General features: G+C 40.2%; 1 protein-coding gene across 7 annotated transcripts in view; it reads right to left on the minus strand.

Annotated features, from left to right (window-relative positions):
- Positions 1-19603, minus strand: part of esrrga (estrogen-related receptor gamma a) — a 184250-nt gene that overhangs the window by 54289 nt on the left and 110358 nt on the right. For all 7 annotated transcript variants that reach the window (XM_067592714.1, XM_067592696.1, XM_067592705.1 and 4 more), the window contains 2 exons: positions 15095-15253; positions 2609-3033 (listed from right to left, as the gene is read on the minus strand). In XM_067592714.1, coding sequence (XP_067448815.1) covers positions 2609-3033; positions 15095-15252 — 583 coding nt within the window. In that variant the 5' untranslated portion in view covers position 15253. The remainder of the gene's footprint in view (positions 1-2608; positions 3034-15094; positions 15254-19603) is intronic.

The raw sequence follows: 19603 nt of genomic DNA on the forward strand, positions 1-19603 counted from the left end.
GTGAAGCTGCTTCTATGAGTTTGTGTTTGTGTGTGTGCGTGTCTCTTGCCTTTATCTGTGCATGTGTGTGCTCCAATCTCTTTGTCAGGATTGCACTGTGTCCTGATCTCATCCCATAATAAACACATACAGGTCATCTCTGGGTAGTGGTGACCATCTAGTGGATGTAAGACTTCCACCCCCCTACATCTCCCTGTTTCCCCCTCTCTCTCTGGGGCTTTACTGTGAAAGCTGCTTATCGGAGGCAAAAGAAAGCAGCGACAGATAGGTGGATGGATGGAAAGGCAGATAGATGAGTCCTGTCTGATATGACTGACTGACTCAATGGATCAATGATGGCTGGCTGGCTGGCTGACTGACTGGTAGCTGGGTTTTTTCCTGTAGCAGGCTGACTGACTGGAGTCCTGATGGCTGATTGATGGGGCCTATTAGTTATTACAAACCTCAACAAATCTTTAAAGATTATTACTGAAACACAAAGTCTTCAGAGGTTTCTTTTGCTGATTGACCTGAATACGTCAGAAGGACCTTTCCCCTGATTTCCCAGACATAAAAGTGCTTAATTGACCTATGGTTAATTGGTTATTAAAGGATAAGTCTGGTGATATTATTCATTTTTCTTATTGTCAACAAACCCTATGAAAAGAGTAACAATAAATGCCTTTGTAGCCAAAAATACATCAATGAGCCACACGGTTGCACTGGGTGACATGTATTTTCATTATGAGGAACATGGGAACTGTAGTTTATTGAGTCAATCCCACATACACCGTCCTGCTGCTGTAAATACTTGTTAGTGCACCAAAGCCGTGGCAGAAAATAGTTTGCAACAAATACACTATTTACTCTTGTTTGAGTAATGTTTCCTAAAAACTACAGTGCTTAGGTGTTTTAGTTGATTATCAATTATATATATCAGCCACAGACAGGCTGTGGAACTTGGACAGTATTGAGAGACTGATTAACACACTTCTGGTTTTGCTCCTATCCTGGGAATTGTTTACACTACCAAGTATATCACCACCCTTATCCTTTAATGTTGTTTGTTATAGAGGTAAACAGTGTGGTAGCTGCTTCAGCTGTGCTTGCTGTGAAAAGAAACATGTTAAACCACCATAAAACCCAATGACTTGTAAAATTTGTACAATTCCATACACCATATTTTGTATGATAATCCACATATTGTATAAATCACGTAAAAGTAAGAAGGTTGTTATATCGTTGGTGGACTAGTGAACAAACTGCTGTCTAACTGGTTTGCTTTATGGCTAATTGGCTGTTTGTAAGAACGACCTGTACTGTGTGTACAAGGGTAAATGAAGGATATAATGGTCGAGAGAGAGTCAAGTATTAATTGAATACCAACAAAATCGTGAGAATATGGTACAAATACCTGTGTACTTCCTGGACTACTCCTAACCCTAACAAGAGACGAGCGGATTACTGGACCTAAATCCTGGTACTCTTCTCATCATGTGGATTACTGCTCTATCCCTTCTCTCCTCTACCCCCTAATCTGAACTCCTGACCCCTAGACATGACCCCTGACCTTACGCTGACTCTATGTTATCACCTAGACAACAGGCTTATAGCTAACACTTTTCCTGTGAGGCATTAGAAGCTAGATGTGGGAATGCAAATACCACCTGGAAATTACTCGTTGATGTTGTGAAGAAGAGGTCAAGGTTGAGGGTGAAAGGGGGGCGTGTCTGCGAGTTGGTGTGTGCGCCTGTAGCTGAATCGATGCTGGTATGAGAGTGTGCATATGTGCAGGCAAGACGGAAAGAGAAACGGCAGAGGTGGAGAGAAAAAATAGACTATGGTGGGTGTCCTGGTGGCTCACTTTGCAGAAACATGTACCACATAAAAATCTGGGTTCACATCTGGCCTGGGGCTTTTATCATATGTCCTGGATCTCTCCTTGTCTGTTCTTCATTGCCTCTCTTTGCTTTCAACTAAGGGCACAAGGGTCAAAAATGTGAGCGCAAAAAGGAAATTCTGTATGTCAATGAAGAAGAGGTCAACATAATGGCTCAAGTGTAAGTGTCTATGTGAGAGTGTATTTTGCATTTCATTTAAAAAAGACATAGTTTATGTTTAAGGTGCTATGTGTGCAGTATTTCTGTGAAAAGTCAAGCCTTTTTAAGGAGACCATTTAGTTCAATTTGAAGAACACTACATCTTCACCTTTAACCTCTGACCTTGAGTCCTCTGCAGCCGACCCTGTAATGTGTTCTTTTGTTGTGCTGTGTTCATGACCTTTCATAAACCTCTCTAGCTTAAAAAATGCTCAGTCAATTTTTGATTTGTCAGTTTAACACCAAAAAGCATGTAACAGCTCATTATGATGTCACAAAAGTATTAATTTATATAATTATACATATTAACATAAATATTATTTTAAAAAGACAGAGACCCAAATCTTCAATTACACCAGTTTTGAAAAAGAAGAAAACAGATCCGCTAAAGCTGAACTAATCCAAGAAGAGACAAATATGTGAAAGCAAACCTGTGATAGTGCACCTGACATAGCATGAAATACACACAGAGACAGAATTGTAGACAGACAAGAGATTATTACAGACAGAAAGTAAAAATGGAAGCCAACCTTGGATGGTGCGTTTGAAGAAGGCCTTGCAGGCCTCGCAGGATGCCACTCCATAGTGGTACCCTGACGCAATGTCCCCGCACACCAGACACAGCCTCTTGGGCATTGAATTCAACATGTACTCGCACTTAATCTGTGAATCTTCCCCAATAGTTGACGAACAGTCCTCATAGCGCTTTGATCCGGGGCCACCGGCAGGACCCAGGGGCCCTGCGTTGGAGCCATAAAGGCTCGGGGAGTCTAAGCCATTGGGGTGGCCGTTCATCGTGGACGAATAGGAGCCTGAGGCGTCACTGGAGCCACCAGGGGAGTGATGGTTTAGACTGTCAGTCAGGGAGGCAGGACTAGACGGCTCAGTCTTTATATAAGAGGACGGACAGTTGGACTCAAGGTGGCGCTCCTTACTGGACATTCTGCAGAGAAGCCTGAGGAAGGGAGACAGAGAAGAGAAGGAAGGGTTAGAGGAAAGGCAGAGCTAGAAGAGAGCAGGAAAGGATACAGTTACAGCAATGTTCAATCATATAAATACATTTTTGCTCTCTGGAACAGCAAGAAAATAGAAAAATGTTGCATTTGGGTTAACCCCAAATGGATTTATTCTGATTATAGCAATCATTTGTTCTGATGCTGTCGAATTTCCTCACTGTCACTTTCTATGATGGATTTATGCTTTTCAATAGCCTGGCAAGCTACAGACATGCACACACACAATCCATCCATCACATGATGTCATTGTTTGTTTCTTATTCTTTTTTTAAAGATAAATTATAGAGAGACATGTGCAGAGAGAGAAAAGAAAACAGAAAAAAAGAGACAATTAAAGACAGACAAAAACTAGAAAAGACAAATATTGTGGCTCATTATGGGAACCCTGTGTACATGAGAGTAGCTGAGAGGCATCTACAGTACCACACAGTAACACAATCACATGCACATGCTTGGGGGCCGACGGTCATCCGTCACTCTCCAGTCAATAGCGGCTTGTTCTACATGAAGGTAATCAGTAAGCAGCCTCTTTGCTGCTCAATCATCCCAAAGACAGCCTCACACATATATGATGCTCACATACACACCCACACACAGAGAGACACACACTCATACATGCACATATTCAAGTACACAGTTTCAGAAGTTAGGAGAAGCCCTGCAAAACAAAACGAAAAACAAAATCTCTTTTATTAATCAGTGTTGAACTGATAAATAAGAGTCTTATGTCCTTCTCTGTTGTTTCTCACTTCCTATATTCTGCTTCCCTTCCCTTCTCTCCTCTTCTGCTTTTCCTTATTCCTCTCCTTAAGGAGGCTGACTAGTGTCTTGTTAATGGCAGATGTAATTAACAGCTATCTTCTCTCTGTCCATATCTCTCCATCCCTCCCTTTGTCTACCTTACTATCTATCTGCCTGTCTCCCTATCACTTCCCATTCACTGCCATCTCTCTCTCTCTCTCTTCAGGCCCACTCTCTTTCTCTTTGCATTACTACTCTCTCTCCCTCTAACCTTGCCCTCCCTCCCTTCTCTCTCTTTTCATTGTTAAAGGCAGAAAGCACAAAAGGGGTTTTTAATTAAGGCAGGATGCTGCTAAACGAGGGGCTTCTAAAGTCCAGTCGGCCTGTAAAAGATCCCTGTTCTACAGGGACCCATAAAACACAGACAGCGCCTTGACGAAGAATGGAGAGCCGGTTGGGAGAGGGAAGGGTGGGGGAACAGGGAATGGATATAGACAAGGAAAACAGGTAGGCAGACAGACAGAAAGCCAAAGCAAGAGACAGACAGAATGGGAGAAGGAGGAGTTGGCTGTGATGAATGATGGTAGCCAAATGATAGACAGCAGTTTTGTTTGTTTAATTTTTAATTTGCACCAGAGCGTTAATGTGTTTGATGCCCAACAAGATGAGGCAAAGCTGCCTTTTTCGTACAGATACTATGAGGCTAAATACTAATTTCTCAAAAATTCAGTGTTTTATTTTAACTTTTGCTTTCATAAGATGCCGTGACATTTACAGTGCACAATACTCTGGCCTTTCCCCCCCGTTTTCATCATATATTTTATTCCCTCCACCTCTTCTTCCCTCCCCTCCCTGCAAGTTCGTCTAATTCAGTGACTCCATTAATCGTGGCTTTGTGGTATTCACCAATGTCTATAAATCCATTTATCTGATTCTAAGGTAGGCCTTCATTTCAGAGTGAGAAACATGGTGAGAAAGGTTTGGATACAGATCAAGAAAGAGGAAGAGAGGTAAAAAAAAAAAAAAAAAAAGGAATAAGAGAGAGTTGATAGAGGGATACAGAGGGAGAGACAGAAACATACAAGGTACCAGAATAAGTGACAAAGAGGTGAATGGAGGGACAGGAATAAATGTAAATGTTGGAAAGATTGATGGGATAAAGAGAGATCGCACAGGTTCGTCTAGTGAGTGGTGACAAAACACGTTGGTGACAGAAAAAGAGAGCAGACGCATTTAAGTAGATGATGTGATGGTGATGATTTAATCTCTCCTTTTTCACTCTTTATGCTCTTTTGTGTCCCCTCCCTTCTACTGTCAATCCCTCTGAGTACCATTAAGTGAAAGAGTTTAAGTGCCAAAAGATCTCAGCCGATTTTTTTTTTTCCTTCTCTCTCTCTCAAATTCTCATCTATCTGGCTTTCTCTTTCCCTTTCTATTCCTCCTCTTTGCTCAGTGTCCCTCTCTTTTCCTCTATCATTTTCTCCCTCCCTCACATCTTTCCTCTGTGCTCTCTTTCTCTCTCTCACACACACACACTCTGCTTATAAATGAAAAATAATGGCAGTCGAAGGGGGAGGAATAAAAAGAATAAAAAGAAGACATGCGTGCAGAGGAGAGGAGTAGAGGAAAGAAGATTAAGAAATCAGCCAGTGCACTGTGCCGAGTGAGAGGTTGAATGCATTTATGTATGTATGTTATCAGTATAATTATGGTGCTATGTAGCGACGGCTCAGTGCTGAAAGAGCAGTCTTATTGTGCCTGTCTGCTCTTCAGATGAGTGTGGAGAGAGAAGGAAGGGGTTGGGTCTCTTTTTTTTATCAATTCTTTATGTTTTTAAGTGTTTAAAAAGATTTATATAAAGAGGAAAAGGCTTGAGCTGTGTGCTTATGACGTGAGCTATGTGTTATGAGATGATTACAGTAAAACACAAAGAAAAGCAGTAATCAGATTTTAGTATTAGCTGTTTTGCTTGATTCTGTCAGAAAGGGTTTTGAATTTCAGTTTCTTCCTGCCATTTTCTTCTCTTTTGGGGTTCTCAAATTATTATAAATTGCCATACTAATCTTATCATTTTTCTTTCTTTTACTGGATTTTTCAAAAAATAAGCCTTTCTTTTATTCAATATTTAGATGAATTGCGTAATTTCAAAAAGAAATTCCACGTAATATGTCTAGATGGCAGCTACATTTTGGCTTTACATACAAAAAAAGACTTACCGGTGGACACTTTCTTCCAAAATGTAATTTTTCTGGAGTGACAGAAAGTTTTCTCTTCAGCCATTTAAGACTTCATTGTAAATCAGAGTGAGGTCTGACAGTTGATAGATGAAGGTTTATATTTTTAAGATTAGTGTCCAAAATAAAATTGACCACACACAGTGTATTCATGATGTCAACTAGATATGTGACTGTTTCCGACAGCCAAAGCAAGGGGACAAAAGGGGCTGCAGTTTAGTTCCTGCGGACATCAAATATTCAGCAGGCCTATTTACCTGTCCCTTACTAAGGGAGAACACATACGCGCACACGCACACGCACACGCACACACACACACACACACACACACACACACACACGGGCAAACCAAAAAGATTACCACCTTCCCTTGTCTCCATTTCCAGGTCGATCCCTGTCATTTTCTCTTTCTCTCCGTTCCTATTTCTTTTTTTCATTTCTCACTTCTTGAAGGAAAACGTGGCACTCATGAAAGACAGATAACAATGTGGACCCATGGAAAGAGAGAGAATAGAATAAAGTCCACCAAAAAAAGAAAGAAAGGAAGGAAGGCAAAAGCCAGCAAAGGAAAGGAGTGTTTTTTTTGGAAGGAAGGTGGGCCCCTTTAGTATGACAAGCTGTCATTAGAGTGGTGGGCTGATGCAGCTCCCTGACAACTGGCAGGGACAAACATACAATCATCGTATTAGGGCAACTACTCTCGGCCTCACTCTGTGTCACTGTGATGTTCACTTGTGCTCCCTCAGTCCGTGTTTCTGTGCGAACTCGCAATCTTTTATTACATACAATCTTTGTACGTCTGCCTCGCTAGATGGCAGCCATAAACACAAACTCATCCGCAAACAACTCCAAACAGATTTTGCCCCCCGTACATTAGAGAGAAGAGAAGAGAGGAGAAAAGAGGAGAAGAGAAGTCATCACTGAAACAGAGAGTAGCTTTGAATTGAATAGGAGCTCACAACGGGCAGTTTGGGTTTCATTTTATCATTCACCTTTCACTTCCGAACCAGAGATTAGATAACATTCAGTTGACATGTTTCCAGAGCACAACAATTGCTGTACATCAGTGAGAAAAAATGTTATCATAGCAAATAAAAAAGGATTTTTATGTGAAGAGGATTAAAGTTTTTTAGTTAAATTCTAATCTGAAACATTTTGTTTTACCAATAATTTTAAGTAAATTTTGTAAATAAACAGGGTACAAAATGCATTGACTACATCTTGACAAACATAAGAAGAGAAACTAAGCAGGAGGAGAGAAAAAAAAAAAAAACAGAGAGGAAAGAGAAGTGGTAGCAATAGAGACAGAGAAGGAAGAAGTGCTGACAATGTAGCCACCACGGGTTGGCTAATACCTTTCCATCACACCAAGCATTGTGCTCTCGATGCTGATAAGAACACAGTCCAATAAGCAAAAAAAAAAAAAAAAAAAAAAAAAAAAAGAAGAAAGACAGAAAAAACCTTACACAATTCTATCTAGATGATACTGGCAATGGTTTGAGAGGGAGGGGAAGTGAAGGAAGGATGGAAGACAGAAAAGAAAATACACTGAATGAAAGAATGGAGTAAGGAGGGGAATAGGAGCAAAAATGCTTTTACATTTCCATAGTCAAATGAATAGAATGATTCCATCAATAGACTGAATTGCTTTTTCAGCCCTCACACTCACTGTGTTTATTTTTATTTCTTTGCTCTCTCTCTCTATCTCTATTTTACTCCCTTCTTCAACGTACTCCTATCTGTGGAGGGTTGTTGGACCTCTTGTCAGCTTGTCAGTTCGATACATGCGCTGGTGAGTGTGTTCACCAAAGCACAAAAACACATGTAAGGTTGACTTGTTAACTGCACACATTGGTTCAAAAAGGAGTAAGTTTGCCACTGTTGTTAAATACATTACAGTTAGAACATACTTGAACAGACCTGGGGCAGGTAAAAAACACAAACACATGGACAAAATCTTTTTGTGTGTGTAATTGAATCTGTGTTTTTACGTGTGCATTGTGTAAGGTGTGTGCATAGTTAAAAGGCAGAGAAATATAGTGCCAGAGAGAAAAAAAATAAGCTGTGTGTTGCTGTGTAGTGTTGGTATGTTTGTGTGGGATTGAGTTTAGCTCCATAGACTCACAGTGTGTCCATGATTATAGTTGTTACCGGGGACAAAAATGAATAAAAAAAAAATAAAAAATCCAACAGCGATAGTCAATCTAAACCACTCTCCCTCCTACTGAGCTCTCTCTCGCCCTCTCTTTCCTGCACTCTTTGGGTCTCAATCTCTCTCTTCTCTCTCGTTGTTTCTACTTCTCACACACAAACACACTCTATCATTGCTTCTCGTACATCCACACCCCATCACACACACCACCTTACACCCCGCACAAATACACACACACACACACACGCCAGGGAGCAGATCAATTGTTACAGTGTTAGTCGGGCAGGAAACCTGTAATTCACTTCATTGGCTGCAGAATAAACCCCTGATTACATACAATCAATGTGATAATGGCTAAAACACATTCTGCCCAATGGGCTGTCGGGCTTTAAAGACCAACAGAGGAGAGGAAATGTGAGTGTGTGCCTATATTCCTGAGTGTATATGTGTGTGTGTGTGTGTGTGTGTGTGTTTAGACACTGACTCCTTCTACGTATGAATCTTAATGTGACAAACACAGACACACCTTTTCTGCACACAACAATCCAAAAACAGTACACAAACACACTCAAAAGGTGTGACATGAATTGGGTAAGACTTACAAAGGGCACACTAGTGAGGCTAAATCTGTTATGATGCATCCTGGGGTTTATAAAGTTTACACACACACACACACACACACACGCACACACATTTTCTAGATGTGAATGGATAAACAGTGGGAGACAGCACACACAGGGCAAGCTCAGCCAAATGCTATCGATTAAGAATTATGTGCTTTCCAAAACTGTAAACTGCGTACTAAGGAACATCATGTTGAGTCTGGTGATATCAATGCACTTCATGTGTCTTCAATCATCACAGAGACAGGTGTTAAAACTGTGTCCATTCTTCCTTCACTTCTGTTCTGTCCTTTTCTCTTCTCATAAAAGGTGATTTTATTCTAAATTTGGAGGGGAATTTCTTTTCCTCTCAGAGGTCTGTATAAAGGACGATTTAGATTTGAGAGTCCGTCTGTGCTCGTGTAGTTATTTAAGTGAAAAGACATGAAGAGGTTGAGCTTGTTCAGTGCGAAAACGTAAGGCAGTGCACTGTAAAACCTGTATGTATGTATGTATGTGTGTGTGTGTGTGTGTGTCAGATGGGAATCTTGATGATTTAGGTCATTTTCTTGCGGAGCAGTAGCTGATAAGTGTGTTGCTGCCAAGCACTATCTTTGTCACCATGTCTCTCTCTCTCTCTCTCTCTCTCTCCTTACCTCTCTCTTTGTCTCCCTCTCCCTCTCTCTCTTTCCCCCCTCTTTCCTCTGTGTCTCTTTTATCTGCTGTGTGTCATTGTATTTGTAAGGGTGGTTGTCTACTGTAAGAACAGTGCTTCAAACCTCTAAAACAGCTCAACTCCATTCGGTGCTGCAGGTGAGGTGTACAGTTACCACAAACTGTCTTAACTAAATTAAAATATTTTAATGAAATAAATAAATAAATAATAAATACATTAATTACTGCAAATTTGATGGATAATCCAGTTCTATTTTGGGGCTTGGCAGACTAAATTGTATACCATGTACTTGTGGTGACCTCCAGCCTTTTACTGGAAAGGCTGAAGAGTGGAAATCAATGAAATTACTGAATGCATCCTCTTGTTAGCTAAACCTATTATAGAAGATACTGGATGTGGCAAACGTGTAGTTACTAATCCTTGATAAAAATATGTCATTCAAGAACAATATATATAAGCATATCTAATTAGTTTAAATGATTAACAAAATAAATTTGAATTGATGCAATTGATGGCTCTTCAGATAATTTTGGTGGGAAATGTTTGTGCAGGGGGTATACAGGGATATAAATTGTAGGCTAGTTCTTTTATAAAAGAAAGGTCATTGATCAAGGTTAGTGTTCGTCTGTGTGTGTGTGTGTGCATGTGAGTGTGTTTGTGTGTGTGTGTGGATTACCAGTGTAACTAAGCATAGGAGTGCAACAGCCCTTCCAAACACTTACAGACACTTGGCATTGTGGCTGACACGCATTCATTCACACACACACACCCAAACACACACGTACACACATTCAACCATTTGTGTACAGTGAGATGTGCGGCTCTCCTTGTACTGAGACAGATAGAGACCTGGGCAAGGTGCCGTATCAAATGAAATTGCGCAGACGTATAATAAAAAAGTGCTTAAAAAAACAAAATATCCCCCCATCGGATTTATTAAGCAGATGGTGAAAGAGGATTTCCACTCTAGTAAATATGACAGGGCTTTCAAATGTGACACGGAAGGGAGGCAGAGAGAGGGAAGGGAGGATGAGGAAAACAGACAAGGAGGGAATGGGAAAAGTGAGCGCGATGCTGCAAAAGAGAGGAGAGACAGAAAGAGAGTATGAGTGTGTGCAGTTCAACGGTAGTATATTTGATGGAGTGAGGGTGGAAAAAAAGTGTAAGAGAGGATAAAAAGAAATGCAGGAGAGGAGAGGCAAGCGAGTAGAGCGTCAAAGATGCATTCTTTAAGCAGATCAGATTTGGGGAAATTGGGCTGTCACAACAGGATTGTGATGATTTACACCTATCCATCAAAGGGGAGGAGAGAGAAGCAGAGTAGGAGTATGTACAATAATGCACAGCATCTGTAAAATTTGAGAAAATCCTTCCTAAACAGGCTCAGCTCGCTGCTTACTTTTAAATTGAACAACCAATCTTATATAAAGTACGGCACTAGAAACAAGAAAAACATATATAACTCTCTGTTAATATTATACATTTATAAAAATGTGGTAGAGATTCAACCTATAGAAGGTTTTTTTTGATTGAAAAGCATGATGCAAAATAAGAAAAGAAAGTAAATGTTATAGGTTATGAGCCCCCCCACACACACACACACTGCCCAAATACATTATATGATTCAAAACAAAGAGCCACTGCCAAATATTGGAGATACAGAATTGATCTGTATTGTCACCAGATGCTGTTGACACTTGTCCTCTCTGCCTTAGCTTCCCTCTCTTTCCCCCCCCCTGCCCTCCTTCCTCCCCTTTCTCCCTCCCCTCGCTGCTGGCTGATGCACCTTACAGCCTCGCTCCTGGACCATCTGTTAGGGAATCTAATTCACATCCAGTCATAATCAGGTTTGCTGGAGTGCCCACTGTCTCTGCCTGTGTCTGTCTTTCTGTCTGTCTCTTAAGTTTTGACGGAACATTTTAAAGCTGAAATTAATTTATAATCATCAATTTGACATTGCGTGGAGAAAAAAAATTAGGTGCTGCACTGACACGGAGATCTTAGCTGTGAACGTTTCTGTGTTTGTGTGTGTGTGTGTGTTTGTCCATGACTGAGGATAAGGCGAGTTGAGGTGAAGGGGGTGGAAGTTAATGAGAGGTGAGTGTCTGAAACCATCTCTCTCTCTCTCTCTCTCTCTCTCTCTCTCTCTCTCTCTCTCTCTCTCTTTGCTCCAGCAGTAATCCTCTTCTATAAATCTGCAATCCAATCAGCGTTGTCCACACTTACACACACACACACACACAAACATACAGACACGCACACATACAGAGCTGTTGGGAGGCCCATCTGTGTGTTAAGGCAATCTGCTTTATCATTATGATTACATTGGGCTCAGTTTACAGCAAAGTGTGTTTGTGTGTGTGTGTGTGTGTGTGTGTGTGTGTGTGCTCAAGCGCTCTCTGGCTGGCTGACATTAATCACATTCCCATGGTTTGATGGCCTAAATAAAAAGAGGAATAATATTGTTGCCGCCCAATGAAAACTGCAGATCTCCAAAAACAAATTAAGAATTTCTTCAGAATTCAAAAAAGATTTTTTATAGCAAAGTCTTCAGAAAACAAAGCAAATTAAACTTTTAAATGTTATTTTTATATAAAACAATGAGGTTTTTGATGGATTATATGAGCGACATATGATATGAAAAGAAAATGCCATTCTTCATGGTAACAATAGATAATTAATGACAATTTACATGCATTTTCATGTAGTTTTTTCTGACCCTAACCTTTTTTTTTTACATTTTGGCCAAGAGAGAAATTTGACTTCAGATTATTGTCTTTAACCCAATGCACCATGTGTGTATGTGTGTGAGTGTGTATGTGTGTGTGATAGTGTGATAGTGTGTATGTAAATAGTGTGAATAAATCCCATCAACACAGTTGGAGGTCAGATATCCCGGAGTGAGCGTTCATGTGATCTTATACTGCTTGTGTGTGTGTGTTTGTGTGTATGTGTAAAAAGACGCATGCAAGTCTGTTTGTGTGAAAGGGTGAGTTGAGATGAGGTGACAGGTATTTTACCTTCATCTTTATGTTTTAGGCCCTAATTATGTATTTCGTTAATGTGCCGTTTGTTTTAAAAACAAAATAAGTCACAGTGGGAAAAGCATGGGTATATTTAATCAAATGAGTGATGGCTGAATTCCATTGAGCTGCTCCAGTTTCAAGGTGCTGGTATTGTGCGTGCTGGCTCACTGTCACACTGTCATGGTTTACTAGGACACTCGAATAGAACGGACCAGACAGACAGACAGACAGACAGCGAGAAGTCAAACTTTTGTGAGTGATAAAGGCCTTTTGTGAGCATATTCTTTACAATAAACTGAAAAGGAGGAGGCCTTTTTGTTCTGATTAATATCTTTTCATATTCCTGCATCGTTATTGTTATTATCATACGCCAACCGGGGACTATTGTTGTTGTGTCACATCTGATGCTTGGCATAGTTTTGGCACTCGAATGCACAATTACAATGTAATTTCTAGTTTGTTTTAACTTGGTCCAAAACTTGATCCAATGCAGGGGAAATAATGTTCCCCACTTCGGAGTGTGGTGTGTGTGTGTGTGTCTATCCGTGTGTGCGAATGTAGTGTATGACTTCAAGCCATGGCGTGACTCCCTAGCCCTTGGCAAACCTTTACAACTCTCATCACCAGAGTCTACTGTCTGCCAACATACACACACACACTTGCATTGTGCTAGTAACACTCCTCTTGGTGATTGGCTGAGAGTCTGCGTGAGAATGGCTTGCCAGACCTCTAATTGGCTTGACCCAGACTAACCCTGAAATCCTATTGGACTAAGACTTCCCAGTCTACAGTGCACACAAGCACACACACACACACAGGCAGACGCACACACACTCACACACACACACTTAAAAATTAAAGGGCTTTACAAAAGCCTAACAATGAAATTATCAATAGTGTTTGAATAGGCTGTGCAATAATACAACAATGTTGATTGGTCACAAAAACGAGTGACATGGCTCCTGACTAAAGGTTTCACATATTTTGAGATTCTTCATTGTAGACCGACGAATTAAGTGTTTGGAAAGCTTATTTGAGCACTTTCTTGCTATGAAGGAATCAGCAATGTTGGTTAAAAACATTACTAGAGCTTCTTTACAACAAGATCAAATGAAAAAAATATATAAGAAAATATAAATATACAGCAATAGGTCCACTTGTCATATACTCAGGTACATTTGCATATAATAGTGCAATAAACCGGCATTATGCTAATTATATACAAAACACATACTTACAATTATAGTTTTGCAATCTGGGCATGTGGCTTTATCTCTTATCCAGAGAAAGTTAGAATGATTAAAAGACAGAGAGAGAAAGCGGCAGTGAGAGAGAGAGGAAGAATATGAAGAGAGAGAAAGTGTGTGTGTGTTTCATGCATCACACATTTGCTGTGTTTTAACATGAAACAAGCAGCGTATTTACAGTTTATGTTCTAAAAATGGACCATAGCAGCCCTCAGTTTCACCTGCCTTCAACGACACAAACCTAGAAACTGATTTCCAGTGGAAAACTTTAAACGAAATTGGTTGAAGTGCTTCATGCTTTAAGTTTTATTGCATACGCAGATGGAATGGGGGATTACTGTTATAGTAAAGTGACTGTCCTTCAACCATTATATGATTTAAAGCCTCTGTGCTGTGACGCATTTGCACTACTGAAGTGTCCTTGAGCCAGAAGCTGAATCCCACTTTCTTGTGATACTCGTATACACTGTAAAAATATAACAAAATGAAGATAGGTGAGCAGTGGCCACTAGGGTGGTCCAGGTATTCAGTCTTTTCATTAGTGCACTATCCTAAAAATTAAAATTTCATTTTGACTTTGTACAAAAAAAAGGAAACAGAGGTAAAAGATGCAAGGAACACACTATTCAGAAGAGACAGGGTTTTTTGTTGTTGTTGTAGTTTTAGCAGCCTAACAAGCAAAAAGTGTTAAAGCTTGAATTTTAGACTGGGCCACTCCATGGACAAATCCCTTCTCTGTGCCTGATGTCACAGTGAGGAAAATAAATCATACTAACATGGCTACATACAAGGGAGAATACAGCCCGCTGAAAGTATTTTGTTCATGGCTATACTTTGAAAGAGATGATTCTGCTTTTGGAGTAATTTTGCTCACAGTGACACAAAAGCAGAGCAGCTTATCATAAAGGCTGATATAGTAATAAAAAAGTGTATGCTGAAAATGTAAAATACTACTGAAAATTAAGAAATGTAAAGACAGGCACAAAAAAATAACCCTCACATTTGAATACTGTAGATTATAGAGAAAGGTTACCTCTCTCAGTGCTATGTCTCTCTCTCTCTCTCTCTCTCTCTCTGTCTCTCTCACTCTCACTCACTCACACACACACACACAGACCACTAAAAACACTGGCTTTTGACGTCTCAAAGTGCTTGCTTTTTCTTTTCCTTTCATCTGAGATTTATAGAGGTCAAGTTAGACTTTTGTGTAAAACTGAACCTAACAGATTCACAGATTCAACAAGTCCTTTTTCTTTTACTTCTTTCACTCACTCTCTTTCAGTAGGTTTTGTGTCTTTCGTCTTCTCATCTCTCTGTCTTACCTGGGGTTGTAGAGGGCATGTGCGTCTCTCATGTGGTTGGCCTCCAGTGGATCGTAGCTCTGGTGCATCCTCCAGGCGCCAGCGCCGCATTTACCATAAGTTGACTTGGAGTTATCTTCACTGCTGCTGTTCACCAATGGCCCCTTCGATAAGTTCATTCTGTATGCAGGTGCAAAGTGAGAGAAGGAGGGGCAGTGGTGAAAACACTGTACAATCAGTGCAACAGAAAAAGGTAGAGAAACAGCAGGTGGAAAAGACCAGCTGAGACTTAATGCTACTTGGAAGCGTTGGATTAATTCAACACATTAAGACCGGATGCAACATTTGCGTGCTTCTCCCTTTAGAGCCGGAGGCACTTGAGCGTGTTTTAGATCATGTCATCGTTTTCGAGACACGTGACAGATGAAATGCATCGTGGTTTGCTGAAATACGCGCGGGGAAGACGAAATGCATTAGGGGATGCCTTTTTCTTTTTCTTAGCCCCTCTCAGCCTCAAGTTGTAGGAGGTTGATTTCAAACAATGCGTTAGGTTTTAGAATGTTTTTTTTAGAGGGCGCCTTAGGTCATAATGGGTTAACCATCAAGTAAAAGATACACAATATGTTCAAAGAGAATGAACAAGTTCTGAAACCTGCAGTGCAGAACTTTTACATATAAATGAACGTCTGTTACATTCACGCCCTTGCGCATGCTCGCTAGAGACTTCCGCCAGTTATCCCTCTGCTAACTTGAATTGGGATAAAATAATTTAATCGTGTGGCTCTTCCAGACTTTCACAATGTTATTGGACAGAATGGATCAAATTCTGATAGTGAAAAGAGTCAGTTAGCAGGGGTTGTTTGACGCTCAAAACAATTCATCCACCGTTTTACAGCCGCAACGGTAGGGACAGAATAGGCTACAGCGGAGACGTAAGCACGTGTCAATAGAGTTTTTGTAATTACTCTCACTGCCAGAAAGGGGAAACAAAAGTCCTGCACTCCGGCTTTAAAATGTAAAGACTATTATAAAAGGACAAATAGATTTCAATTGTTCAGGGACATTAAAATAGTGCAAATTAATGTAACACAACTTGAGAAAAAAAGCCTGATGAAAAACAGTTTTAAAAACTGCAAACATATCTGTGTCGTTGCCTGTTTACCTTAGTTCCAGCTACTGAACATAAACTATTCTTCGATATAAAAAAAGAAAATGGAAATAAAATAAAAGAAATTGAAATAAAAAGGAAAAAAAAAAGTATACCGAGAAAAGTTCATTCTAAAATGAATGTAGTGAGAGACAAATTAATTGAACACAATGCCAAATGTTATAAATGTAGTTAATGGACGCACAACACACACATATTCATACATACACATTTAGCTTGTCTGTATGCCTGCAGTAAATATAAACAGCTATACAGCAAACAGTTATATGAGTTTGCAACTACTCAGCACAGGCAGAAAAAGAGACAAGCAGGTATGCAGACAGACAGAAAAAACACAGACAGGTTCGAAAAGATGCACAAACACAGACTGACACAAAGGCTGACATGCTGAGAGCACCGTGGACAGGCAGACAGACAGACAGCTGTCAGCCCAACAGATGCACTGAGGATGGGTTGTGACTTTAAACCAGTACATGAGACCTTGGTCCTAGAAAATTCCTGCGGAAATATATTTGTCTGTGCGTGCGCATGCCCATGCACTTGATGCGTCAGGCTGCTAACTGGAGCGCACCCTGGCTGTGTTTAACGTCAAAGGACTTTTACCAGTTTGGGCTTTGGAAAAGGCTGAGGGAATATAAAAGTAAAAGCACCGAGAGAAGAACTGCTAACTGCCATTCAAACCCAGCGCTGTCGTCAGGGGAGGAGCTGTCGCCAGGGTGATAAGGTCACTGCAGGCAACAGAATCAAAATCATCCATTGCAAGAAATAAATTAATTAAATAACACGGAGTGCAAGAAAAAAGGGACACTTCTTACAGCTGACGTCAAAGGGGAGGAGAGAAGGCAGGGTTTGTAATAAAATTGTCTGGGTGGCCTACATTTAAACCAAACTATCAGGGGACAATGGCACAAGGCTGGTGGGAAGTAAAGCACTTTATTACAGGAGGACAAAAATATAGAAAATACAGAAACCAATTCAGAGTGGGGAACAGATATCAAAACTCAACTGGTAATAAAGTGCTGCTTCTAAAATAATGTAAAATGTACAACAGATGCCTGCAGGTAATGCTTGAAGCATCCCTGTGCTTGACATTATGAATATTTGCTTGTTTCTGCTTAAAAGAAAAGAAAAAAAAAGAAAAAAATGTACGTAAAATAATTACGCTTGCTTTGGGAAATCAATTACTTTTCATATTTAATGTTGAAAGTTGCCGAGCAAGTCTACAGACCAAACACGTCGATCAAACCACCTGGGAAAACTTTCTCCTGTGCGACGGAATGAAATACCTTCTAATTGTACTTATTTCTTTGTTGTTATTGTAGTGTTGATTTTGCTGTATTTTTCCATCATTACCAAATCCTGTGTGTAGTGTATCAGTAAACAGAGCAGAGATGTCGGTATGGGTCACAGACCGATTAATAAACACATGTTTACCACACAAACACACACCACACAGACATCTGTGTGTATGCATGTGATGCTGTCCCACCATGGGTTCCTGTTTAGGTGAGGGCCAGGTAGACAGACAGGTAGACAGACCAATCACTCGTCTGACAGCCATCCCTCCTTCCGTCCCTCTATCCATCCGCAAGAGCTGGGTTGGCTCAGCGAGAGCTGGAGGGCCAGGGTGTGTAATATGTAGGTTTTAGTTCCACTCTGGTGAATAGGAGGAATCGATATCTTGCTGCTGCTGCTGCTGCTTCAGACACTTACTGGCTTTGGTTGCGGTGTCACAATGCTATATAGACAGGCAACACTTAATACTGCTTTTTTTATAAGGGAGTGTCCTGGTGTCACACCGGACTAAGGTACATCCAGTACCGTGTACACGTGATGTCGTTAGTTTGAATCCCCTTCCCTGCTTTTCGAGTCACATGCAAGCTATTAAAAGAACTGTTTACTGTTTTTAGCTTTATATCCTCATTCAGCACCATGATCCGTAAGATGCCATTTTAGAGTACAAATCATTTAATGCTTTACCAAGTTTTAAAATAAATCATTATTGCAGTATTTCATCTAACCAGCAAAAGGCTTTTTGATTCTGCAGAAATCCATTCCAGTCTGCCACTTGCATTAACCCAGACACTAAAACTGTTAGGGATTACAAAGAGAGATTCTGTTTTATTACATTATACTTTATGGCAAGGTAATCGGATATTGTTTCTTTTCCTTTATTCATTCCAGAAGATTAAATTTGCCTAAAAGGCATCTTGAAATTAGAGAGGATGTAAAATTTTGTATTGAAAGTAGACAATCATTTAAAGACATAGAAGGCGGTTTGTAATTCTATTCAATACATGAAAAAAGTACAATACACGCATTGTATTATAATGCATAAAATGGAATTTAAAATTTAACAAGTTAAAACAGTTTTCTCTACCCAAAAAGATTATCCAGATTATTTTAGGGAACCTTTCCTTTTACGCATTTAAAACTGTAAAATGTACTTATGCACACACAGAAGAAATAGCTCATGTATCCAATACATAAACATTCGTACAAGGTAAAAAGAGAGAATAAAGGCGAAGAGTACTAACCTATATGATTCTACCTAACCTATTTCACGCTCTTGTCAGTACGTGTAAGCGGCACCAGCACACCCACACACACACACGCACACGTGTTTGTGTATGTGTGTGTGTGTGTGTGTGTGTGTAAAAGTAGAGAGATCATGGGTGTCTTTCTGATGCTCAGTGACTCGCTCATGTGTTGCTAGCCCATCTGTGAACAGAATGACCATGACACAGTGTGTGTGTGTGTGGGTGTGGGTGTGTGTCTACGTGTGTGTGTGTGTGTGTGTGACATGGTGATGCAGTGATTGATGAGACAGTTGCCATTCTTGCTAATGCAAAACGCACCTATCCCTGAAGGGAGCAAATGCCACCACACACACACACAGACACACACACACACACACACAGGGCTGCAACTGCCCTACCTAATTACCCCACTAGTCAGGGCAGTGTGATGTCTTCCAGTCACATATGCAATGAATATCCATAAATATGCATAAATGTTACTTCATAAACATGGTTTCATAGGTTTAATATAAAAATATGAACCCATGTCCAAACAAAAAACTAAGATGGCATTTAAAGAATGATCGCAGAAAAGAACAAGGAGATTCAGTCCACCTCCTCTGCGGAGCATAAATACACGCTTTCTGCCACAACTGTATGCAATCTGTGTGACTGAATAAAATCCATGATCATTTTATTCTAACACTTAATTGTCTTGAATCCACTTGATTTTTTTCTTCTTCACTAGGCTCCTTGAAAAGGTGGTGAGACATTACTGCTGACTTGCTCTATACACACATAGATTCTGTATATTATTAGTTACTCCACATAATAATGTCAGAT

The sequence above is a fragment of the Thunnus thynnus genome, chromosome 1, assembly GCF_963924715.1.
Source record: "Thunnus thynnus chromosome 1, fThuThy2.1, whole genome shotgun sequence".
Classification (NCBI taxonomy): Eukaryota; Metazoa; Chordata; class Actinopteri; order Scombriformes; family Scombridae; genus Thunnus; species Thunnus thynnus.